Source organism: Ornithodoros turicata, chromosome 4, assembly GCF_037126465.1.
Source record: "Ornithodoros turicata isolate Travis chromosome 4, ASM3712646v1, whole genome shotgun sequence".
Classification (NCBI taxonomy): Eukaryota; Metazoa; Arthropoda; class Arachnida; order Ixodida; family Argasidae; genus Ornithodoros; species Ornithodoros turicata.
Genome location: NC_088204.1, coordinates 42,472,790 through 42,499,667, shown reverse-complemented (window position 1 = coordinate 42,499,667; position 26,878 = coordinate 42,472,790). Strand labels below are relative to the sequence as shown.

At 47.1% G+C, this 26,878-nt stretch overlaps 1 protein-coding gene across 3 annotated transcripts in view; it reads right to left on the bottom strand.

Annotated features, from left to right (window-relative positions):
• The window catches only part of LOC135391463 (phospholipid-transporting ATPase ABCA3-like), a 288,004-nt gene that overhangs the window by 84,481 nt on the left and 176,645 nt on the right, over positions 1 to 26,878 (bottom strand). For all 3 annotated transcript variants that reach the window (XM_064621719.1, XM_064621720.1, XM_064621721.1), the window contains 4 exons: positions 14,271 to 14,530; positions 13,215 to 13,424; positions 694 to 770; positions 159 to 603 (listed from right to left, as the gene is read on the bottom strand). In XM_064621719.1, coding sequence (XP_064477789.1) covers positions 159 to 603; positions 694 to 770; positions 13,215 to 13,424; positions 14,271 to 14,530 — 992 coding nt within the window. The remainder of the gene's footprint in view (positions 1 to 158; positions 604 to 693; positions 771 to 13,214; positions 13,425 to 14,270; positions 14,531 to 26,878) is intronic.

Here is a 26,878-nt window from a genome sequence, read left to right as displayed (position 1 = left end):
AGGCGTAAAGCTGTGACGGCGAAGGCTGTCGTTAAAAAAATGCTATTTTCCTAACGCTGAAATGCCGTCACCAGATTAAGACTGTACCTTTGATTACGTTTCATTGATTTGACTTCTGTGGGTACTGTTTACATTCTGAATAATAGCAAAAGACTTACTTGTCACCAAGGATGGTCACGCCATAATGATACCAGTAGACGTATCGGTAGATGTCCTCTTGTGCAAGCGCTAAGAGCTCTTTTTCAACACTATGTCCCTCTATAGGCAGCAGGTGCACATTGTTGTCCTGCATCAGCGGCACGATAACATTCTTTACGAAGCGAGAATCTGGTTTGTCGGACACGACAAAGCCATAAGACTGGCGAAATAGTGTCTGTACGGTGTAAGTGAGCTTCTGCTGAGAGCCATTGTTTTTATGGCTAAGACGCGCTTCAAGAAAACCGGACAAAAGGAAGAGGCCGAGAGGTAGCCACAGCTCGAGTGTTCTCGTTGACCATACCCTTCTCCAGATGACGAACCTTTTCATCAAAAGTCCAACAAGAAATGCGCAAACGTTCACGGGACCAGCTTTCGCACTGGCAACAACATGCAAGGCTTCCAGATCTGCGAAAAAGAAACCGATTGGTACATTAAATAAAGTCGTGCAGAAAGGCAGGCGCAGATACAACCAAACTCTATACGAAATGCATCCACCTTCGGCTTCCTTCTTTGCCTGTGCCTCTGGGGCATCGCCTGCACCGGCTTTCTTAGGGTCCTCTCCAGCCGCAATCCTGTGAATGTCGAGCAGAGATTGAGTGCCATTCTGGGTCCAATAATTTCTTCCACACATTATTAGTATGTGTCTAGACAATAATGGTGTTGCTGAGCGTGCCATACGAAATGTAGCGCACACGCGACGTAGGCGCGAGCCCCCGCCTTACTAGCTGATTATTATTTCGCAGCTGATCAGCGAGTAAACGGCTACAAGCCATTCGACCTGTGGGTTTGTATTTATTCTCGCACAGATATATGAAACAATCCATTCACATGTATTCCGACCTCCTTGCACGTTGCAAAACATAAGAAGGAGCGATACACCAGCACAACCGTTCCCACAAGCAATTGTACGCCACAGCCCGCTCTGTGCGGTACACCACCAGTGCTGCGAGCCAGTCGACGCCTTAGCCTAGGGGGGACTAGTTCAAAGCGTAAAGCAGCTTAAGACCACTAATGAAATCCATCACCAGCCATGAAACAGCGGCCCGATCGTCTCCACAGCCGTCACGGCCCAAATATAGTAGCGCCTCGTGCTTGCACGAAAGGGGTGGCTTCGCAGCCGCCAACCGCCACAAGCTCGCAAACCGCCGTTTTACTGTGGCACACATTGTTCCCAAGCAAGGCATTCTAAAGAGCGTCAGGTGCGGCACACCAGACCATCCGTCAACACTGCATTTATCAACAATGTCTCAACATACCATCTCAGGAGGGCTGCGGCCTGCATAGGGTACAAAGAAAGAAGAGGGCATAAAAAAGTAAGGGAAGCACACGCGTGAGACCCCCTCCTGAGCTTCTAGCTTGTACAGCTCGCTTTACATGTGTTCCTTCTTTCGTTTCTCTTCCGTTCGTTCTGTATTGGGATATTGCACGATCCGTCATTAAACGTAAGCAGGGTGTCGAACCGAACCCGAACCCGAACCGAAAACCGTACCCGAACCGTTATTTTTGCCGGAACCGAACCCAAACCCGAACCGAAATTTTCATGACACTGTTGAACCCGAACCGGAGCAGAACCGTAAAAAATAATAGCGGTAACCGGTTCGCAACAAAACGGTTCGGACATAAAAGAAGTCAGCATAAGAGTTCCTCTCTATCCCCGAACGAAGACACATTGGTATCATCATCACGCGCCTATATCATGGATTTCCAAAATTTTCACCTAGCAGTCAGACGACGACGTATAGTAAGTATACTTCCAGCGTCTTTTTAACATGTTGAAGCGCAGTTGTCCTTGTGAGCGCCGCGGCTAGCGCCCCGCACGCGTTGCGGCGTCTACTCTTCAGAGACGAGGTGCCACGCCTAAGAATGAAACAGGAATGGAGTAGGCCAGTTATATAGCTCTACAGGACGAATATGTGATCAAATAAGCGCCCAAGATTTCCCTTTACATGTGAGCAGTACAAATTAAACAAGTCAGAAACATAAGAAGTAGAGAAGGAGCGTACGCAGAACGGTGCCTGTTTGATTGGTCGTAGTCTGAAAAGTAAATGTGGTTCTGCTTATTGGTAGCGCAGTTATGTCGTGACACATTGCCTTTGTGTTGTGGATTAACTAGTACACTGCTGTGAGCTCGGACAGAGTAAGGCTGGCAGGCTTATTTTCGACATGCTTCAGTACGGTTTCAGATCGATTCACGCTGCGAAGGCAGTGTGCCGGCAAGTACTGTCGTCTATCTTACGCTGTCCATCTTACTAGGCTTCGTTTAAGTTTATCTTGCTGGCACTGTGCGTGTGAAAAAGAGATTTTGGGAACAGAAAGTAGCGGGACAACACCGCTTCATCAGCGTGGACTCTATTTGCAATAAGTGTTCATCCATTTCTTATTTCTCTCGCTAAAGAGCTACCTCACCGCTAAAGACGTCAATGCAGACAACAGCAGTAAGCTATTAGCCACGCATTTCCTGATAAAATCAGTTTTATGGAACATATAAAACGGAAGCGTTGAACCGGTTCGCGAACCGGTTCGGGGCTGCGAACCGGTTTGCGAACCGGTTCGAGTTTTGGCGTGGCTGAACCGGAACTGAACCGGAACGAAATCAAAACAACGCGAACCCGAACCCGAACCGAACCCGTATTTTTTGCGGTTCGACACCCTGAACGTAAGGTGACCTTAGGCGACTCATCTTGCCTGCAAATCTACTCCCAATATGTATTAATAAGAGAACGTTGTTGTCCACCGCATTCCGCGTAAGCGCCAGTTTATTTCCGCTGCGCAGACAGAACACATCAAATGTAGAACACACCGATGTAGAAATCGGTGTTTTTTGACGTCCATTTTTTTGTAAGAGAGTCACCGAAAACTTCCTTCGAACGACATGCTCACAGAAAAGAACGAGCGGCTGCCTTGTAAGTACATTAAGACAAAACTTGCAGACAGCGATACCTCTATCCGGATCATCTGGCGACGAGATCATCACAAAATCCTGGTATTTCTTGACGTAATCGCAAAACAGTGTTAGTCTGCATTGCAGCAACTAGCTGCACAGAATTTCCATGTCACCACTTTGAGGGGGAGGAGGGGAAGCATGACTTGGTGAGAAAGGGAAATGGGAAAACCCTGCTCAGTGTCTTCCGCCTAGGGAATGATGAAAAGTACCTCAGAATTACCTAAGTAGGGTGCATATTCCATATACGATATAGGGTACCATAGGTGTCGTCCCCATTACACGAAGACTATTGCACAGTGTACTTGGGTCAAGCCACTCTGAATTGCCACGAGAGTTGGTGACTAGTGGTGCAGAGATATCTAAACTTCAAAAATGATGTTAAAGGGTCTCTGACCAGATGCTGGAGGGACTCCCGCAGTTGCTGCCGATAGAATACCCGAAAGCAACTTCACATACGAAAATGCATGCGTTAACAACTCGAAATTTTCGTAAACTCGAATTTTAAACATCGCGGTTCGCTCTGGCACTTGCACACCTGGTGTCAAACAAAAAAAAAAAAAAAAAACGTACGCATGTACAGAAAACTCATCGGAAGGACTTTCGGGATCCAGCACGCTGTTTTATAGGGTTCGTGTGTGTATTTCCAAGCTTCTTTTTAAATATCTTTTGGAACAACAGACCAATTTATCGCAGTACAGTCTTGGATTCCATTTAACGTGCCTCTCGGTTGTGTCGTCCAAGGGTGCCCGAACGGAGTGTTCTCCGCGAACAAACGCTTCCATACCGCACGATCAACCACGGCGGCAGCTGTGGCTTGACAGCATTGGAGGGCGTCCTGGCAGTGATGTAGAGAAGCGCATATTTTGCCAATTGTATTTTAAGAATGCACACTATGAGAGGGATCCGTCAGTTGTGCAACAACTGGGTTTGAGTACCAAGAAACTCCACCTACGAAAGTCTGCACTGCCTTCCTTGAATCTACCTTCCAGATGTGTTGCATCTGGACGTTAAAACGATAAAAAGGACTGCCCGGTACACCAAACACAAGAGTAAGAACCGGGGCTAGTGTACCCAAAAAGGGAAAAAAGTGGGAGGACGATACTTACTGTGCTTGACGTTTCGAGCGGATGCTCTTTTTCAGAAAAAGGGGAAACAGAAAGCTAGTGTCTGAGGCTGTTAAACATACTGCCCAAAAAGCGGTAGTGGGCTGCACGTGAAGGTGTTAACCAGGGCAGCGTGTGTAACACCGGTCGGCAGTTGATTAGAATCCTAAAACCAGTCTTTCGTTTAGGCCCGTTGGATGGGTAGCGCTCAAATAATGTATCAGGTCAGGCGGCTCTTTTCCCGTTTTCCTGCGTTTGCGGAATGGAAACCGGAGCGGAGAACAACGACGCGAATGTTATCAATAGTGTGGTCGAGACTCGAGAAATGTTTAGAAACCAAGGTTATCTGGTTGTTGCTGATACCGTCAGAAATTTGTAAATGTACGAGTCGACGATGTTCCCGGAACTTTTCATGAAGCTTTGTTCGGTTCCACCTATATAGAGAATGTTGGGACAGATCGAACAGAAGATAGCATAGACTACGTTAGCGGTTTTGATTGTGTAATGACCAGACGCACTCACGTACCTGCCATCGGAACTATGGAGGCGGTGGTGGCTCGGGCCAACATGAGTGCATGTGAAGCAACGGGGTCACTTGCAAGGGAAAGTTCCATTTTGTGTATTGACAGTTTTCAGAGGGCTATGAACAAGGGAGACCTCAAGTTGAGGGGCCGTCTATAGGAAATGATAGTATTCGAAGAAAGGTGCCCAGAAGTGAAGAGATCATCTGCACCATATTTAATTTGGCTCATTAAGGGAGTAATGGCGGGGTTGTAAACCAACCGCAAGGGGAAGTGGGGACCTTTTTTTGGATGATGAAGGATAAAGAGCTGCAGACCTGGGGATGGCTGCTGCTCGAGCTGGCTCTCTCACGGAGGCCCTACAGTTTATGGATGCGTTTAACAACATACATTCTGCTTTGAGATTCACGCGCGAAATTTCTCAGAAAGCGGTTAACATTCTTGACCAGCTGCCTCCTCCACGCTTGAAAGTACTATCTGTTAAAAAGAGACTTATTCGCACAATTATCTCTCTTACTCTTCATGCCACCCACGGCATGTTAGAGACGCTATCCTCTTTTCCCAATTTCTACGGCTTCGCCGCATCTGTAGCGTTCATTCTGACTGAAAGAGGGTTAAAAATTGGGCTGTTCGGTGAATGATGATTAAAATCGCTAAAACCCCAGTGTCGGGAAGCTAAAGAGACAGACATAGACACATAGCACTGACTGGCGAACCAAGAAACGTTATTGTCTTTGACACCCGCTTAAACCCTGATCTTCTCGTAATTAGCTCCGCCTTCTACTCAAGGTTGCCCAACCTCCAACAGGTCTCCCTGATCCCGTGTTCTTACAATGCCCCGTTGTTCCTCCCTATCAGAAACAATACGTTCTTTATCGCCAACAAGAAAACCCTCAACCCGATCCGATAAATGAATTGACGGCAAGTTTACACATTTCAAACCAGTTTTCTTTATCTCCATGGCTTCACGGAACAATAAGGCGCCCATCTTCTTTCCTTTATAGATAATTTTGGTTTCTCACAATTTTGCAACACAACCCTGACCGATTCTGATTCTGACTTATATGATCAGCCGTCCAGAATGAAACGTTTTCTCAATACCCGCGGGTATCCCTCACATCTTCTTGATAGAGCATCAGCCCGAGCAGCAGCCATCCCCAGGTCTGCAGCTCTTAATCCTTCATCATTCAAAAAAAGGTCCAAGTGTCAGAGGTATGATGGCATTGAAAATGCCATTTGTACCACCGCTACTCGTCTAAAAGGAAGTCTGGCATTTGAAAGCGATGAAACAGTTTGAAGAGTCCTTATCAAGCTCTTCACGCAGTGCCCGTTATCACCAATCAAAAGGAAGTGACCCATGCCGTTCGCTCTCTTCTGCCCTCCTCCTTTATTTCGGGTTTCATGCCTCCTCTCACTTATACACATGTACGAACGTAAAGTTGTCTTGCTTACACAACACGTGCTATTAGGCTAAGCACACAGGGAGACGTGTCCGCCAATCTTGGGAATGTAGACTTGTAGTCCAGCCTCCCAAGCAGCACACAATATTGGGCCCATATTGGCTGGTCACTGGCGATACGGGTCCGATATGGGACTCGTTTCGCCAAGATTTTCCCCATATTGGCTGAAAATGGGCAATATGAGCACCATATTGCCCAGTTTGAGCCAATATTGGGAAAATCCTGGCAATATGGGCCCCATATTGCCCGCGTACACCCCATATTGACTGAAAATACAGAAAATGGTAGTACCCGTGTTGCACAAATGCCCAAGCAGCACGGCAAGATTGAACGTTGAAGCGTGTGAAAATACCCAATTCAGGACATCGTTAAATCCAACAACTTCCCGCAGATGATACACATTGTTCGAAACAGTCAACGTACTTGGCAATCCCAATGTAACGTTCGCTAGAATTCGACAACTCAACATTCCACGTTCTGCAAATAGCCGCCATCTTCCTTCGCGATGCCAATGCCAATCGGTCGAGCCGACTGAGAGCGATCGGGTTGTTCGAGCGAAATCACGCGCCCTACAGCTAATGCGCATGCGCGACAGGTCGAACGGACGTTTCATAGGGCTAAAATGTCGCTGGTTGCTGTAATGATAACGGAATTGCGGCAGGTAAAAAAAAACACAATGTGTGATAGGAAGGGATGGCTCTTCTGTAAAGTTAGGTGCTTTCAAGCTGCTGCAAGCAGTGTGAATTGCTCTGGCGTATGTCCGTCACCGTCACGAAAGTGTTTCGCTCCTTTGTAGTCTCGGAGCGAGTTGGAAATTTCTGGTTCACAGAATACTGCGATCCCAATGAGGGCTTCTGAGGGATCTTTGCATTGGCAGTTCGGTGGGACTGCCTGTGCCCTTCTGCAAGGCGGGCGTAGTTTTTCGTTTTTTTTTTTTTTTTTTGCGATTATCTGCAACGTGGATCAGTTAGTTCCGCAGAAATAAAATAAGCAAAAATCAGAGCAGTGTTATCAGTGGTGAATATTATGCAGGATAATGCTTTATTCTTACACGAACTCCCCGTTGGTGTTATCACAGAAATATTGGCAATATTGGCGCAAAATGGTCTTGCCAATATGGGCAGCCCATATTGGTCCACTATGGAGCCTGGTTGCACTCCCCATATTGGTCCAATATTGGCAGCCCACATGGGGCCAATATTGGCAATTTGGCAACCTATATGGGTCTGTGGCGTGTCGCAGAGAAAGGAAGACAGCAAGGAGGCAACAGAATCTGCAATAGTGGACCAATATATAGGCAATAGTGGACCAATATTGGCGTGCTGCTTGGGCTGGCCCGAATGAATTCCAAATAGTGGCTATAGCGGACTTTCCTTTTAAATTTATTAATTTATTACTCATACACGAAACATGATTCAATAACAAATAATTAACCTTCAAGCTATACTTGAGCGTCATTCATCCTTTCATGAAAGGAGTTCTGTGCAGAGGGACAGAAACGTTTCGAATGTTTGCGTGAAGTTCATAGCCACCCATTATTGTTTTCTGCGGCTGTTACAGAGCGGTGGAAATTAACTGCGTTTTACGTTTCGGTTTCGGCAACCTAAGCGCCATTTTCCTGTGTATCATGAAGTCATCCCCGATACCAGTCTGTCGACGTGCGCCCTTCCGAAGCGGGGTAGCCGGATCCAGTCAGAGTCAGCCGGCCAGAAACAGGAGAATGCTCCGCAAGCGTAGTCACAGTAGAGCCACATAGCCTGATGTGGCCGAATGCGAAGACTGAGAAACGTCAGCTTCTGTTTGTTCGGAAATGGGTCATTACGCTAGAGAACAGGTTGCCTACAGAGGAGAGCCAACGACATTTTACACAATCGGGAATAGTTGTCAAGTATCTTTGCATCTGCTAAATGCGATGAAACTTTGCAGAGTCGTTCCCCCTCGAGGACGACCAGATGCATACAACAGTAGCAGTGTTTTTCGAACTGTGCAGTACCCCTTTAAGACCTATTCGTTAGCGCTTTGTCATCTGCATAGACCCACCTCACCGGTCAGATCAGGCAAGCCTCCTCGCAAGGCGGCCTCCTCGAGCTTTGTTATTAATGCGTTAGCATTAGAGCCCTCGCTACGAAAGAATCGCGGCGTGGTCGGTCTGTAGCCACGGCGCGGCGCGCATGCGCGGTAAGTGGAGAGGGAAGAAGGAAACTATTCAAGCTGTATAAAAACGGCTCGTATTTCGTGAAATGGTCTATGAAAAGCATACGCACACGAAAAATATTTCGGCTCAAAAAGGTCCCACTACAACGCAATTTAATTGTAAAAGACGCTGCCGCGGCGGGATGTTTCAGGACTCAGGGCCACCCCTCTAGTCCTGTGACGTCACACCGGCGATACGCCTCATTCGCTGCGAAAAATTCGTCTGCTGTCGACAAAGCGACGTGCATCCTGTTCGCTGCTATTCATTCTAGGATATCAAACAAGAAAATAAACGTTTTGAAAATGGTATCGGTTTACCGATGGCACGTGACGGTGGTTTCTTTTATCGTCATTGTATGTGTCTACGAGTACAGAGTATGTACCGTATGTACGTCGGCATCGTCGTCTCATATGTGGCGGTGTTCAATGTGGCTCTCTGCGGTTTGATCGGTCTCTCGTTTTCGTTCCATTTAATTTTTCTTTAAATTCCGCGTTAGCGCCGCGAAGCAACTGTGACTACGAGCGGCGTACAGACGTGGACAGATGGAGAGAGGACAGCAGAAAGGAGTGGGGGACAGGGGGTTCGTATGCGTTCCATGTAATCGATACGTTGTCTCAGGTGTTTTACACAAGCATGTGCTTCATTGATGAGACCTGCAATCATGCCGTGTGGAGTTCGAGACTGCGCAATTGAAACGAAAGTGAACGCGCGGCTTTCGCATGCATCAGGTTCCGGCAAATAAGCCAGTAAAAGGTAGGTGACTTGCCTTGATTTAAACGTGAGCTGTTCAGCCCGCACTGAACTCCGCGTATGCAGTCTACATTTCAATGTGACTGATTACGAGTCACCACCGAGCGTCGCGAAATTCTCACCGATTTCTGAATCTATCTGAAGCGATGTGTTGCTCCGTCGCTAAATTTACCTGACGCCAGCGAGCAATGCAGAAGGCAAAGCCAGCCATGGACATTCGCTGACCTCACTTAACCCCCAAGAAGGAGAAGAAGCACCTGCACGACAACCCGAGCTGCTGAGAAGCGTCCGTCAGAAGAAACTGCAAGAAACATACGCAGCAGACGCCGCTCCGACCACCGCCGCCTCCGCCATGTCGATGACCGATCCCTGCTGACGTCACTCCGCGTTCATTGGTTTTTCACGCCTCCACAGAAAAGCGGGAGTTTCGTGCGGGCGGGGCAATCAAACGTCTGCCGTGGGATCAATATGGTCGCTAGGACAGTATTTATGGTGTAAAAACATTATACAGTGGGGACACAATTAAACGTGGTCAAAGAGAGAACTTCCTTTCTCAGCACTTTCCATGCTCCTTTAAAAGTGCAGGCCGGACCATGTCAGTGTCACTGAAGAGTCACAGCCGCCATGGAAGATGCCCGAGCAACATTTCTGCTCGGCTTCTTTGGGTAGAAACGAGAAGGGATTCGACAGTTCGAACGCCTCGTTCTTCCGATACCCGGTCAACAACAGTCGGCACGTAAGTCATTTGCTATTGCTTATTGCCTTACAACACCGCATTCACTTCGTGCATTGTATCACTTCGTGTATTGTAGATAAGTAGCACAACAGTCACTGTTAATCCTGGACTACGCTGTGACAGACATGGAGCTCTGCAGTTATTATGGTAGATTATATTTCTTTTCCTAACACATTATCATTTTCATCTTATGATTGATTAACCGCTTGCGTCGTAGTGTATAAAAACATGATACTACGGTAAGTATACACTAACATATTGGACCAATACGGGCTGCCTATATTGGTAAGCCCATTTTGCCCATATTGCGCCAATATTTCCCTGACACGGTGAGTCCGCGTAATAATAAGGCATTATGCGGTATAATATCCAGCACAGATATTACTTCTCTTTTCTTTTTCCTTTTTCTTTTTGCAGATCTTGTTATTGATCCACGTTGCATAGCTTTACAAAAACAACCCTGCATCGCCCTAAAAATGAAGAACTCGTGCTGGGGGTAACACTAATAAATCTTTAAGAATAAATTCTTTAAGAAAAACTCTTTCAAAAACATTGTTTCACAATAAACCGCGTAAAATTCCCCGATAACGAATCAACCGCGCAAAAATCCACGCTCAAAAACAATCGCCCAAGAATCCACAATGTAGAATATATCGTTGCAAAATATATCGTTAAAAATAAACTCTTTAAAAATATATTCTTAAAAATGAACTGTTTCAAAATATATCCTGCAGTTGAATACGACAGCGGAGTAATACTTATGTATCTCAACGCAGAGGATAGCTCTACGATATAGGCATATAACTTACATTTGTGGTTTTGCGACTGTTAGTACTCACACCCTACCTAGTGGACTCTCATGGCTGCCATGTTTTTTTTTTATGTGTATGTGTTGTCGCTACGTTTTCTTTTCTAGTTTAGAAAGGCTACGCATTATATGCATGTCTCGCGTTATGTGGCTTGACAAAGCATCGATAGGAATTACGTGCCCGTTCGTTCGTGAATGTATCCTGAGTTCGCTTTACCGCTTTACGGTTCGTGTACGAAGTATCGAAGAGCGAAGTATACCCATGCCCATAGAGGCTCAATTAAATTGGCCGACTTCGGGATTATTTCTCGCAGCGGATTGTTCATTTCACGTACGGCCATACCACGTGACTATAGCAATTCACGTTAGCAATTCACGCATAGCAATTCGCGTTACTTAATTTGTTTACTTCTAATGATTGCCTGAAAAGCTCATTATGGTACAGAATACTCAACATTATCAAGGGTTGAGCTAGCTTCAGTACAGCGATCCCAGTAATGAAATGCTGGAAGCCATTTCGCCTTATCAATTTTTTTCCCTCTGCTTCCACCTGGACGTTATGCGATACGACCTTGTGCCACGTTCTAGTAAAATCTTGAGCTTAGAAAGAGCCAGGTCTGGCCAACGAAAGCTTCACCATGCTCATCCATACGTTACATCCATTTTTCTATTGTCGTCACTCTTTGCCCTAATCGGGATGAAACTCTTGGATCATACCCATTATGTCACTGACAGGCTGATGCGAGCGACCGTCGTCGATACCGGCGACCGTTTCCTGGAGGTCGCGTTGCTGTGCACTTCGGTGGCTAAAGTTGTGTTTACTGAAGTCGTGCTCGCCGTAATTTAGCCTTCCTCATGTGCTTAAAGGGTATTACGTTTATGGTTATTGGTAAATGATTGACCATAGTGCATAGTGCACAAACAGTTCCTATAGTTGTGAGATGGTTCTCAACACGTCGAAGCACATCCAGTGCTCGCTTCCTATGATTAGGCGCTGGCTGTGAGCGTGTCTTCTTCAATCGTCCATTTCACATTTAATCCTACTCCCTAAAACATGGATTGCCTCTCGGTTCTTGTCGTCGTCCTATGATGCGTTCTCTGCCCTCCCCCTCCCCCAAGATAACTGTTATGTAATCGAAAGAGTGTTTATACCCCACACGCCCGTAAATATACAGGTTGCGTCACGTAACGTGTCATTTGACCCTTGTAAAAAACGGCTCAACAGAAAAATATGGGGTAAGAGGCTACCTTCCAGACTTCAATTTGCTACCTACTAAAATTATTTTAACGACTTTTAATTGAAATGAATTGTTTTTGAACTGAACTCGGAAATTTGCCTATAGTCAATGTAACGTTTTTCTTGCTAAATCAGATAGACCGTGGTTGAATTAGCCAAATCCACCGCAAAATACGTTACGTAGTACGGCCGCTATGTCCAGAAAAGTCGTCCGAAAAATTGAGGTTTTCATTTGCGCATTTGTCAGCGATGCACTAAGGCGGCCGCAAAACTACGGCGTGAGGAGGGCATATCACTGTCCATCTGACAGAGCAGCTGCAGAAAAGGAGGAAAGGGAACAAGATACGCCCCGTATGTGCAGATAAGCGGGTTTCTGATTGCTGGATGCGAAAGGTACCCTTGCCTTATTTTTCAGCTGCTCTTTCTATCAGGTGGACAGTGATATGCCCTCCTCACGCCGCTGTTTTGCGGCCGCCTTAGTGCATCGCTGACAAATGCGCAAATGAAAACTTCAATTTTCGGATGACTTTCCTGGACATAACCACCGTACTACGAATCGTATTTTGCGGTGGGTTTGGCTAATTGAACCACGATATATCTGATTTAGCAAGACAAGCGTTACATTGACTAGGTAAATTTCAGAGTTCAATTAAAATATAATTTATTTCAATTACAAGTCCTCGAAATAATCTTTAGTAGGTGGCAAATTAGATGGCCGGAATGCAGCCGTTTACCCCATATGTTTCTGTTGAGCCATTTTTTACACAGGTCAAATGACAGGTTACGTAACGCACCCTGCATAGTGAATCATACGCGATCCCGGTATCAGCGCACCCAAACCCAATTACTAGAGCACGGCGTAGAACAAATGGCATTTGCAGATCTTGGTACTTCACACAGGGGGAATGTACTGCAAATTAGAAGAATTGATAAAAATCAAGATTCATACAACATGTCTTAGACGTTTATGCAATCAACTCTCCAATTAATGTGCTACCCAACTGTACTCCTCGTCTGAAATCCGGAAAACGAGAAAAAGAAAATCTGCGAAATGGGAACACCGCTGTGCCACTGAGCACTTGCGTGCCCGTAACGATCAATGTACACATACTTGCCACTCGTGCAAATAATGCTATGTGTCTAGCGGCAGTAGAGGCAGCTCTAAGTACAGCGGTACTGACGGATAGCGCTATTCTATTGTATTGCTATTTAATTGTTGCGTATTCTATATTCGTTGGTAAACAATGTTCTTGAAGTACCCACTTGAGGTAGATGTCTTCAAGAGATGTGACCGCCACACCCATAAATACGAAGCCGAGTCTGGTTCTGTCCAGGTCTAGTGCTCGAAACAAAGCCGCCATCCTCGATGTCCTGCTGCGTTCCCCTATGTAGTACACTGCCTCGTACGTGGTATCAGATATTTTTGTAGGCTTCCCGACGTATTGCCATATCAACCTTTCCACGTAGTTGGACCTACAATATGATGCACAGGAGGGTTCAAATAGCGAGAAGAAAAGGAATACCCTGTTTTTTTTTCGCAGTTTGAAGCTAATGAAATGTAACCGAACCACAAGTAACCGAACCGTTGTCCAAGCACGCGAGGCCGTTCAGAAAGGTATATTCTAATTCAACCCTGAAGCATTTACTTTATTTGCTGGTTGTATCTCTCCCTTTACAATCATGTTCATTTTTTGTCGTTGTATGTGCAAAATTGGTTAGTTTTCCTCTCAGGGTAACAAAAATGTCTTTTCTACCCGTTGAAGACCTTTGTACAAGAATACGTGACGGTGACCGCTTATGACCAATACGAAAAGGACATATTATGGTGCTTAATATATATTTACTTACAGCGTTTATGCAAAATTGAGCTTCACTCATTACCTCATTAGCTAGTTTATGTGCATTGCAGAGCACGCGATTGATAACAATATCAAAGCGCTGCCGTGACAAACAGTTTGATCTAAAAATTTATTGTATTAACTTGCTAGAACACAGGCTATTAGTGTGCAGTAGAAAGTGCGCAGGGAAACTGGCGGTCTTAGTTCACGGTACATTGCTATTCTGTTCTGTGATGAGGTGCAACGACGATTAAAGAACTCAGTCCAAGTATACCGCATTGCTATTAGACATGAAGCAATCAACTACCAAAACTACCATCAACTACTACCTAATAATATTTGTGTTAGAGAACGACTTGAGATAAAATATGGGTTTTATAGCTGCTAAAAGTTTTTACTAATAGTCTATGTTTTAATTATTCTCTGTATAAGTTTTCAACACTGAGTAAAAAAATTGTCGCTGTAAAACGTTACTGCTTACCTGAACTGCGTGGCCTTCGTGAAATGCATATAGTACTTGGAGCCAAAACGTTCACGGAGCCACCCTGGAGATCCTGCACAGACCACTTTCCCCTCGTGCATCATAATAACCCTGTCGGCCATATTCTCCGCTTCTTCCATGCTGTTCGTCGTCATCAACACGCTGCTCCTCCGGCTCGCTCTCATGATCATTTCCCACACTTCGTGACGACATTTAGGATCCATTAATCGAGTCGGTTCTTCTAAGATTAATACGGGTATCTGAAACGCATAATTAATAGAGTTTTAGAGAATCGTAAGCTGCCTCCGACTCAGTTTCCCTAAACGACTCACGATAGGGATACGGAGAGACATCACAAGTGTTTTGGCACAAGGTCTCCTTCGACTCCGTTTCGCGGTACGATTACCGTCGCGCCATCTGTTGTCAACGCGATAAACTTCAGTGTCATATGCGCGTGTGACGACATTTTCTCTAGTTGCTTCCTGTGCTTTGTGAGGGCTAGTCGCGGTTTATATTTTGTAACCTGAGTCTGCGGCCCGTTATAGTGTTCTTGATGATCCGTTCCTTCTTAGCCACCTTGAGTGTGACGACATAGAAGATGCCCTGCTGGCAGAGGATTTCGCTGCATCACCGCCAGGCCATGGACGATCAACGTTCGGGAGTTTAAACAGCAATTTAGATTTGAAAAGCAAGGCATTGGACAAATAGCGGACGCCCTTCGTCTACAGTCAACCGTTTGCACGTGCCAAGGAATCTCAATAGGGAAAATGAAGCCTTCTGGATCACCTTGCGCCGGTTGGCGTATCCACTACCACTGTGTGCTATGGAGCGCATGTTCAGAAGACACGAATCCGCGCTATCGTTATGAGCAAACGCGGTTTTGAAGCATATATCGACAGAGTTCGAGGGCCTCTTAACAACGCTGCGGGCTCACAAGTGGCTGAATGTGGACTGCCTCAAAGTGTTTTCAAATGTGGGTCCTTGCAAGTTTTGTAGCGTTCTTGTCACTTTCTAGCTGTTCCACATTTCTCCCTGTAAATTCTAGTATTGCAAGCTCTGATTCTGTGATTGTTGTTCGCATTCATGTATACCACATGCATTGACAAGTTATACTGAAAGTTTATTAACAGCATGACTACATGTCTGATAAAATTCATCTTTTACACAGGCAATTGCTGCGAAGGGTGCCCAGCTACAGAACTGCTGCGCATCCCTCCACTGACCAGCAGCTTTACTTTTCGGGACACAACAGGTTGCATGCTGTGAAATTCCAGTCAGTCATGTGTCCCAACAAAAGAGAGAGGGCGCAGACAAGCTGGTGCATACTGAAGGCTGGAACCGGAAACACGGAGACGACAGAATTTCTCTTACACAGCAATGGTTTAATAACAACCAACCGCTTATATCCCCAAGAACCTCCGAAAGGGGCAAGGGGAATGAGCCAGGGGTTACTAACACAATTTCCTCACGTGGCTATCTCCACCGACTCCAACAACAAACGCTTCCATTTGTTCCTTTCTGTACGCAGAACTGAAGTGTCACTCAATACAGGCTGACAGCCACTGCATTCCCTGGGGCTACAAGTTCACTAGACACAAAGCTCTTCTGGGTACTACGGCTGTGTTCCAAAAGGCGAAGATTCAAGCATCGACCTGATTGACCCACATAACAGAACCCACACTCAAAAGGAATGCAATACACAACGTTCTTACAGTGTACAAAGGGATTTTTGTGGGCAACAATAAGGCATCCGGTTTTCACAGAGCTAAAGGGTGACAATCGGCTTAGTTTGAAAGAGTTCAAGAATACAATTCTAATGCCTAAATCCAATGTTGTTCTCTCTGATAGTACGGCTGCCCTGCTCTCTGCTACACCCAAATCATGTCTTATGGTTAAGCCCACCAAAATTGATATTGCTTCTGTAGCATATCGTCAGCATCGACAATGACGATGATAGCGCAGAACGCGTGATCTATAGCAACATAGGCGATCCCATCGAATAAACTAGTTGTTGTTGTCACCCGGGCTGTTCACATCATTCTTCTCGGTCTCCTACATATTTCGTGACCCGGAACAGCCGCCTATGTTCGGCACGAGCCCGCCTTCTGATCAGCCTGCCTCTAACCTTCCACCTCCTGGTATGGCCAGCGCTTCCTCTGTACCACCCGTGGCACACGTCGCCGTGCGGCTTCCCCCTTTCTGGACCTTCAACCCGAAGGTCTCGGTTTTGCAAGCGGATGCACAATTTCAGCTGGCAGATATTACCACTCGGGTGACGCAGTGCTGACACATTGTCGCTGTTCTGCCTCTCGACGTCGCCTTGGAGGTAGGCGACATTCTATCCAGCCCACAAGCCGACCGCCTCTACGACCAGCTCAAACACGCTATTCTCCAGCGTACGACAGCGTCTGAGCGCAGGCAGCTGCAACAACTGCCTCACAGCCGAGGAGTTGGGCGATCGGCGGCTCCCAGCTACTGAGGGCCATGCAAGCTCCGATTGGTGACCGTGCAGCAACGTTCGACGATTCGCTGCTACGCGAACTCTTCATGCAACGCTTGCCGCCGCAAGTTCAAATGATTTTGACCACAGTTTCAAGCATTTCCCTTTCCGAGCTCGCACAGCACACTGACAAAATCATAGAGGTCACAGGCCCTTCCGTCGCAGCTGATTGTGCCTCTTCTCAGTAGGCTTCCACCGCGCCTCTCCCCCCATCTTCGAGTCTGCAGCAAATCGAGGAACTTCGCGCCGAAGTGCGACACCTCTACAGTATGGTCTCTGCCCTGTCTCGACCAAATTCCTCTGGCCGCTCACGTCGCAGCAGTGCCTCACCGGTTCACGACAATTCCAACAGCCCCAAGTCGAGCCCAAGTGCCGGACCGATATCCTCTGCCCCGACTCCACGAGTTTGCCGCCAATCAAAACGGGAAGAAGTTCTTTTCCAAGATAGACCTAATGAAGGCATATCATCAAATCCCCGTTGCACCAGACGATATCCCTAAGACGGCAATCACCACCCCATTTGGTCTTTTTGAATTTCATCGTATGCCGTTTGGACTGCGGAACGCCGCTCAAACCTTTCAAAGATTTATTGACAGCGTCCTTCGACGCCTTCATTTCACCTTTCCCTACATCGACGACATTTTGGTTGCCAGCTCGTCTCTTGAAGAACATCTCGCGCAGATGCGTCTCGTTTTCGCCCGCCAGGCAGACCACGGTATCATCATGAACATCATGAACAGCTATGAGAGTTCGGGCAATCGTCGCTGGAATTCCTCGGTCACGGCATCGCGCCTCTTCCCGCCAAGGTCGAAGCGATCGTCAAATACCCGGAGCCCCAATCTTTCTGCCAGCTCAGACGTTTCCTCGGGCTCATCAATTTTTATAGACGTTTTATTCCGCACTGCTCCCACAAACTGCGCCCGCTGAAGGAACTCCTCCGCTGCGCCAGCCACGTTGCGCGTACTCTGACGTGGACCGAACCAGCCCGGCAGGCTTTCCAGGATATCAAGACCAGTCTTTCTAACGCAGCACTCCTTCACCACCCTAAGCACGAAGCCCAAACAGTGCTAATGGTCGACGCCTCAGGCGTTGCAGTCGCCGCTGTTCTCCAGCAGAAAATCGATGACGTCTGGTGCCCCATAGCGTTTTTCCCGAAGGCCTCCAAACCGGCAGAGGTCAAATAGAGCACGTTCAGAAGAGAACTCCTGGCAGCGTACCTAGCCGTGCGCCATTTCCGTTTCTTTCTCGAAGGCAGGAAGTTCACTCTCCTAACCGACCACAAGCCCCTGACTTTTGCCTTTCGATGTGCAAGCACCCGCTACTCCCGCGGGAAACGCGCCTTCTAGCTTTCCTTTCGGAGTTCTGCACCAACATCGTGCATGTGATGGGCTCAGACAATAGTCCGGCGGACGCACCCAGCCACATCGACGCCATGCACAGCACCGCTTGTTCCTCCGAGAATATTGCTCGAGAGCAGCAAGCGGACGGCGGGCTCCAAAGCCTCCGGAGGTCTTCCTCCTCTCTATGCTTTGAAGACTTGGAAATTCCCGGTTCCTCCCTCCATATCCCGTGCGACACATCTACAGGCCGACAGCGACCCTTCGTGCCCTTGTCACTCAAAAGAACTGTCTTAGAGTCGTTGCACCGCCTCTCGCACCCAGGAATTCGCGTCTCACAAAAGCTCGTTGCTGAGCGTTTCATATGGCCCAAAATGCACGCGGACATACGTGCCTGGGTTGTTTCCTGTCCAGCTTGCCAGGCCACCAAAGTCTCTTGCAACACCACAGCTCCCGTAGGACGTTTCGCCCCTCCCGACGCATGTTTCGACGTGGTGCACTTGGCCATAGTCGGGCCGCTGCCACCTTGTCAAGGGTTCCGCTACCTACTGACGGCGGTTGATCGCTTCACGAGATGGCCTGAAGCCACCCCAATGCCTGACGCCTCAGAGGGAACGGTCGCTTCCACCTTCCTCTCATCGTGCATCTCTCGGTTTGGTGTCCCTTCTAAAATAGTTACAGGGGCCGTCAGTTTGAAGCGCACCCTTTCGCCGCCTTCGCGACGCTCATGGGAACATCTCGCAGCCGCACAACCGAATACCACACTGCTTGCAACGGCCTTGTAGAACGGTTACATAGTCAACTAAAGGTAGCCATCATGGCCTACGCAGACCCTACCAACTGGGTTGACATCGTCCCCATAGTCCTCCTCGGAGTTCGTTCTGCCGTCAAGCAAGATCTGTCGTCAGCAGTGCTGGCACCACGCTTCGACTCCCGAGCGAATTCTTTCATCCATCAGCTCAGCCCTCCACAGCCGCGCCCGAATACATTGATCGCCTGCGCCATACCTCCGCTCAGATCCGTCCCACGGATACCCGTGTACCCTCCAACCGCCCGCATCACGTTCCCCATGAATTGGCCACGGCGTCTCTCGTGTATCTTCGAACGGATGCCACGCGGAAGTCCCTTCACCCTCCATACTCCGGTTCGCAACTCGTCTTGTCCCGTTCACCCAAGCATTTCACCATCTCGGTAAACGGCCGTAAGGACACAGTCAGCATTGACCGCCTGAAGCCCGCCCACGTCGACAACGAGCGCCTCGCCGCAGCTGTCTTCCCCTTGACGACGCTTTCTCCGCCGAAGACCAAACACGTTCGTTGGTCGGACGTCTCTTCGCCGTTTCTGGAGGGGGGGGGGGGGGGGCTATGTAGCATATCGTCAGCATCGACAATGACGAAGATAGCGCAGAGCGCGTGATGTATAGCAACCTAGGCGATCCCGTCGAATAAACTAGTTCTTGTTGTCATCCGGGCTGTTCACAACATTCCTCTCGGGCTCCTACACTTCCATGCTTTCCTATGTCTCCTCTAGAAATCCCGATATCACTGATAAGAATGTATTTCTTGAACGGCGCATTTCCCGCATTCCCGACAGTGCTTATTCACAAATTCTAAGGTTTCTGCCACGTTGAGTGAATTGGAACGATCCGATCTGAAGCTTCTTGAGTGCTATAAATCCGGGCGATTTGCCATTCTCTTCGTATCGTCGTTTCATGCTAAAGTTAACACCGTTCTTGTATCCTTTTAAACCCTTTGACAGGTCCGTCCGGAAAGCCAAGACCCGCATCATTGGCATTCTCTCTGAATCTCTTCACCCTCTTAAGCCCTCTGAATCTCTTCACCCACATTCATGACTCAGAATGGCCTTTGCTGACGTTACGGAAAAGACAACGCCAAATCTCTTCTTCCTTACTCGAGTGCTCATTCTAAAATTGTGAAATATGGCATAGTTTCTTCCTTGTTGAGAGCTGCTACCTCGAAAAGTTGTATTCGTTGTGTGGTTTCAAGCGTAGAAAAACAATGTCAGAGGTTATGATCTCCATGTGCTTTCTTCTCGGGCATTCATTGAAATTAGACGTCTGTCTTTCATTCCTGAAAAACCGTCTGATGACCCTCATAAGCAACTCAAAACTGTTGTCATCCCCTATTATCGCTCTATTTCGCATAACATACTTGCTGTTGCCAAGAATTTTGGCATTAGAATTGTATTCCCGATCGCTTTCAAGCTAAGCCGATTGTCACCCTTCAGTTCTGTGAAAACCGGATGCCTTGTTGCCCACAAAAATCCATTTGTACACTGTGTGGAGAACGTTGTGTACTGCATTCCTTTTCAGTGTGGGTTCTGTTATGTGGGTCAATCAGGTCGGTGCTTGAATCTTCGCCTTTTAAAACACAGCCGTAGTACCCAGAAGAGTTTTGTGTCTAGTGAACTTGTAGCCCACATCAGGGAATGCAATGGCTGTCAGCCTGTATTCAGTGACTCTTCTGACAGTTCTGCGTGCGGAAATGAACAAGTGGAAGCGTTTGGTGTTGGAGTCGGTGGAGATAGCCACGAGGGAAAATTGTGTTAGTAACCCCTCGCTCATTCTCCTTGCCCCCCTTCAGAGGTTCTTGGGGATATAAGCGGTTGGTTGTTATTAAACCGTTGCTGTGTAAGAGAAATTTTGTCATCTCCGTGTCTCCGGTTCCAGCCTTCAGTATGCACCTGTCTGCGCCCTCTCTCTTTTGTTGGGACACATGACTGACTGGAATTTCACAGCATGCAACCTGTTGTGTCCCGAAAAGTAAAGCTGCTGGTCAGTGGAGAGTCTACAGATGGGTCTACGTGGAAGGTCTACGTCTCCGTGTCTCCGGTTCCAGCCTTTGTGTCCCAACGGTGTGATATGCAGCTTTCATGGACCCTTGGTTGGACGGAAACATGATGCTTGTAATTTGGTTACTTACACTGTAGCGTGTTGCGTCCTGGAAAAAGATTAAAAGCAAACAGAACATGCAACCCAAGATAAGGGCAGTTCCGATAGCGTCACCCGATACATGTGTTTTTGTTTTGTTTACGCAAGTTCAAGGTCATCTTCGACGCATGAGGCTCCGTCACCTTCTCACATTGGGGGTGAAGCAAAGACGCGTCTCCGAAGATGCGCAATGAACAAAAAAACTGTGTTCCTTCAGGAATTTTTTGTGGACTTTCTACCGAACAGATTTTAGTTCTGAAAACGGCTACGATATCAGGTCACCATAAGGAACAGATGTTCTCATTGGGACAACTTCGTAGCTTTTATAATTAAAAATTTAATAAACGATTTTTTGCTAATTAGTCATTTGACGATTGAGCAACATATGGCCAAGAACGTCCGCCGACCCAGGGACGACAGCAGTGAAAACAGCATTTCTGTAGCCCTTATAGTTTTTTTTATGAAAAAAACTAACGGTATAAAAAAAACGCTGCATTGAAGACCAAATACAACTATTATGGGCACTTAATTTTGTATTTTATTTGAAAGGAAAGATAAAAAGGATATTTGGGCTTCATTTGCGCTCTGACTGTAAAAGGTGACTACCTTTGGTGTACCATATGCAGTCGATATTTATTTACGCGTCAAAAGTTTTTCCAAAAGCAACTGCATCAGGTTTGCTTGTCTGTGTTCAGCCTCTCTTCGAGCTTCTCTGTCACTTTCTTTCATCCTCATGCGCTGCTCTTCTCGCTTCTCATCCACTCAAGGCGTCTTCTTTCAAGCTTAACTTGGGCCTCGAATCTCTGTCTCTCCAGGGCTGCCTCCATGTCATACTTTTTTTTTTTTTGGAACTGCAGTTGCTGCTCCTCTAGGCGCAGCCGCCGTTCCTCCAAGAGTAGCTGTTTCTCCTTGCTACTTTCTCCAAGCTCAAATGCAGTTTTTTATATTCGATAACGCTCCATGTCACAAGCGTGCGCATGAAGCCAGTCTCCAAGAAACGCACGTCACGAAGTATTCCGTACAGTCCGTACAGTCCATTCTTCAACCCTATTGAAGAAGTGTTTGCGAAATTTAAACTGTGCGTAAAGGCTTTTCTCAGAGGAAGAAAAGACCAACTGCTAGAAACTCCTGCAAGCACCACAAAAAAGGAGCACCGAAGGGCTATGCTGACCTCTGCTGCGCAAGATGCCATGCAAAAGGTCCTGCGTGTGGACTGCGCGGCCTACGAGCGCAATTATTTTAAGTTTGTCTCAGCTGCTCTTGAAGGCAACGATATGTGATCGCTCAGTAGTTGCGATAGCAAGGCCAAAAAAGCTGTACTGCATTGTGTTCTTTGTGTTATTTATTTCCTTAATTTCACTGAATAAATTGTTTGGAATACGTGCAAGACCAGACAGTGTTCTTCCCTGGCTATAGAGTGCTTTCCACATTACATATGCCCGGCTCAAATTAAATGAAACACTACCATGCCAGAAACATCATCCGATGGTTGGTGTTCATGCTCAGAGTCACACGACAGCCATAATCCCGTCACCATTTTCTCCTTCTTGTTGTTTACATAATTATTTAACCTACATTTATAATCAGTTGCCTTCGTCACAAGGATATGTCGTGTGGTAGAAAGTTGTGTTATTAGGAGACGTGCTCCTGTCAGGAAAATCAAAAATACTGAACAAATTTCCTCAAAACGAAGTCATTTGGAGCTGCCGCATCATCAAATACACTTGCCAGCAATTTATTTCGTTGGTGCATTAAAATAAATGGCGGGCGGATTAAATGATGCGGCACACAGATTAAAATTTTTGCACGCATATTTGATTTGAAGCTCGGATCAAAAATTTTGCGTACGGTTTAAGTGGTATGGCACCTGGATTAAAACTTTGGCAGGTGGATTACTTAGCCTGGCGCCTAGATTAAAAATTTGGCAAATTGATTAAAATGAGCGAGAAAACTGTAGGTTTTTGCTACCTCCCGATGCGAATGTCATGCATCGTAAGTTTAATTATATAAATATTTATGAACTGAATTCACAAATTTTCAAAGTAAACGTCACTTTTTTTACCGCACCAATATGAAGAGCATGCGGAATTCAACCAAATTCATGGTAATTAAGAGTGATATTCACGAGCTTTCCCATTTGCAAAAATAGCCGAACATCGTTCTATTCGGATCACCGGACCATAACGCGCTACGACTTTTTGAGCGTAATCACTGTCAGTTCGACGAAAGGAGGTCCCAAACCCAGCCCTCAGAGTGATAGTTGAAAAAGTGACAGTTCCTAAAATTGGGAGAGGGAAAGCATGATCCCCAGTGAAGCCAGACGCGATAAGCCATTCCTGTGTTATCTCTTTCTCCGATGCCGGTGTGGGCTCGGTTTTCAACCTCCTTTCGTCGGACTAACAACGACTGCGCCGAAAAATTCGTCGCCCGCTATCCTCTTGGAGCTCTGTAGAGCATGGTGCTCGGCTATTTTTTTCGATGGGATAGCTCCTGAATATTCATTTCAATAATAAATTTGAGTAAACGTAGTCACGCTCTTCACATCACGTGGCAAATTTCAGACTTCAGTTCGCAAAAACTGACATAATTAAACTAACGTTACACGACATTCACATCAGGAGGTGGCAAAAACCTAGAAAGAGCCAATGCCGTTGACCGAATGGTTCTAGGTGATGTATTTTTTATTATAATTCAATGACACGTTTTCTGGGATACCCTGTATACGTCGTTTTATCTACATGGCCGAACTGGGACGTGGCCGTTCACAACACACAAACGAAGTGTAGGAAAGTCTACAAAAATCGACAAGGTGCAACAATCGAAAGCCAAAAGCCTGAAATGCAGGAACGAAAATGGAGCCTAGAAAGCGGGAAATGCACCGACTGGCCGAGAATATGGACACTCCACCACACCGACCGACGATGGTGGTAGCCGAAGTCCCGGACCAAGTCTACAGAAATGTAATGTGGAAAAGCCTCCAAGATTGACGGGTGCAGCAACCGAAATCCACAACCTGGAACGCTTGAACGAAAATGGGGCCTATAGAAAGCAACCAATGTAGCGACTCGCTGAGACGAGAGGTGCTGGACGACAAGGAGCGAGGAGGTCGATATCCGAAGTTCGAAGGAGTCGCGAGCGAGCCTCCAAAGACCATAGAAAAGCCTCCAAGATAAACGGGCGCAACAACCGAAAGCTACAGCCTGGAATTCAGGAACGGAAATGGAGCCTATGGAAAGGCGAAAACGCACCGACTGGCTGAGGCGAGGGATATTCGACGACAAGAAGCAAAGAGGCGAAAGGATGAGTGCGGTAGCGGAGGTCTGAGCTGGGACCGAGCCTACACAAAGGACTGTAGGAAAGCCTCAAGGATGTTCGATGTTTGATGGCGCAACAACATCTAAGAAAGCCTCAAAGATCGATGAAGCATCAACCGAAACCATATTCCCTCTTCAAGACCGGAAAGCCGGAATGTAGGCCACTGCCAAGTCATCTCGAGTCAGTATTTCGCACCATAACGGGCAACATGGAGAAGGCCATCGGTGCCGTCGTGCCGTCATCCTAAATTAATCATCCTAAAATTATCGGCAAACCAGCAGCGAACCACACGCCTACCAGGCAAGAACGCCGGGACCACTCTTCCACCGGGAACCCGCAGGGAGACCACAGCAAGCTCAGTTTACGGCCTCCGCCTGCTTCATGATGGTCCTCCCCGGAATTTCTCTGGCGACAAACAGCGTCCACGCTTACGTACCGGTCGAGGTACTCTCGTCCACTCAGCAACGCACTCACCCAGCAACAATCAGCTCCCAGCAAAGACCACTCAACGCACTTACTCAGCAACACTCAGCAACAAGCAACGCAGCAACGATCACTCAACGGCACACAACGCACACAGCACCGCTCAACACAATCAGCTACCACTGAAGCATCCAAGCAGTCAAACACTTAGCATTCACATCACATCTCATCACTGGAACGCGCCCGGACCGCAGCACTCTTGTTCCCGCCATCCCGCTGCTGCTGCATCAACAGCCACAAGCACAAGACGTGTGTCCAGTCGTCCATCATCCACGAGTCGTCCTCATTCTCCTCTTCATGGTATCGACGCGGACCTCAACCGCATGCACCGCTCCGAGTCTTAGGGGGGGGAGTGATGTGGCGGCCCGTGGACGACGAAAACGACGTGCCTCTGCTGCCGCGCGCCACTGCGCCTGGCAGCCAGTTCTACCGGCACCGTTCCAGCGTGCCGTCCATGCACGTCCATCTGCCCGCTGGGACATTCCATCATCGCCGGTCAGGACTTATGTAGAGGAACACCACCTCCTCTACGATGGTTGGTCACTCTTCTCGCCAGCTGCCGCCAGTGCGCGTCATTCGCTTTGTGTCGTCGCTCGTATAAAGTGTGTAACATCGGAGATGAAAATTGTGCGTTGCCTCCTGTTGTCAGACGACTAGACGCATCATTCCTTCTCACATGCGCGGGTGTCCACGTAAGCGTATCCCTTTCCTTTGTTGATTTTGCGCTTCGTCTACACTGCAAGTAAAGGAACATCACACGAGCGGAACGTTCCACCACGGAAAAGTGAAGCTCATATTCAGGATCGCCTAGAGATGTCACTGCCATTATTCTGCTATCGGTTTTATATTTGCCTATATAGCCATATGCCGAGTCGCTACGGATAGTTCTGCAAATAGCGAGTAAGATTGCTCCTTGTTGGCGTTATCAAACAGCGTGACCATTACGATGCTTCAAAAAGTCTAAGACTCTTCCCATGTTCATAGTACGCTTGCCATACGCCAATTTATTTATAATTCGCAGCCTTACGTCGCGAGACAACTACTTGGCCTACGCTTTTTTCTTCTCTGCAGAACACTACCTCAACATAAGTACCATTAGGGCGCTACCTTCCTCTTCCTACATTCCTACATTCGTACAACTCTTCTCCTCAGGAGACAGGGTGATATCGCCGTGTACGCTGAGTGTTCGTCCATTGCGGTGAAGTTCTTCGCTACAACTAACTTATACGTGCTACTTGCTGACAATAATGTTATAGATATAATTCACTTGTGTCTTTCTTGGTCTTCAGCTAGATCTCTATCTAACACCTGCAGGATGTCGCGAATATAAAAAAAAAAGCTAAATAATCGTGAAATAATCAGCTGCTGCATTACTAGCACCTTTAAAAGCTCATCTTGTTAGATTGCTCTGGCGTGTTGAGTTTCATTGCCTAATAAATATTGTGCAGCATTCCTAACTCAGAGCCACAATTCAACGGATTTTGTATCTTTCTCAGGTACAGTTGCTACCATTATATTAACTCATTTTGCAGAAAAGATCATAAACGCTGCACTACCTGCAATATCAGAAGGAGCGAGATGCGGTTTTGAATTCTACCTGAAATTGAAGAGCGCCAACGGCCATGTGCGAAACCGAAGTTCGCAGCCTCGCAGTGTCATATGTTTCTTTTCGTGAAAGTCAAATTCCAGTTCGAAAACTACAGATCAGGAATTGAGGATCAGGGCCTCGTAATATTCCAAGACTACTGCAACGACAGGTGGAAGCAGTCGACGGAACAATCCCGAAAGGGTAATGTGATTTGTAGTTAAGTTGTTAATAAGCATTCTGAGATTACCAGTCTCATAACTTTTAAGCAAAGTTACGAACCCGTTACTCTAGGGAAGACTGGAATGTTGTTGAGTGAGTGAAAACCTTGGCCCAGTGCTCGCACAAAAACATCCGCGACGATAATGGAAAACATGTCATGTGGCGATACCTTATCGTGGTGCAGTCATAATTTGACTGGACCACCTCTTGAACTGG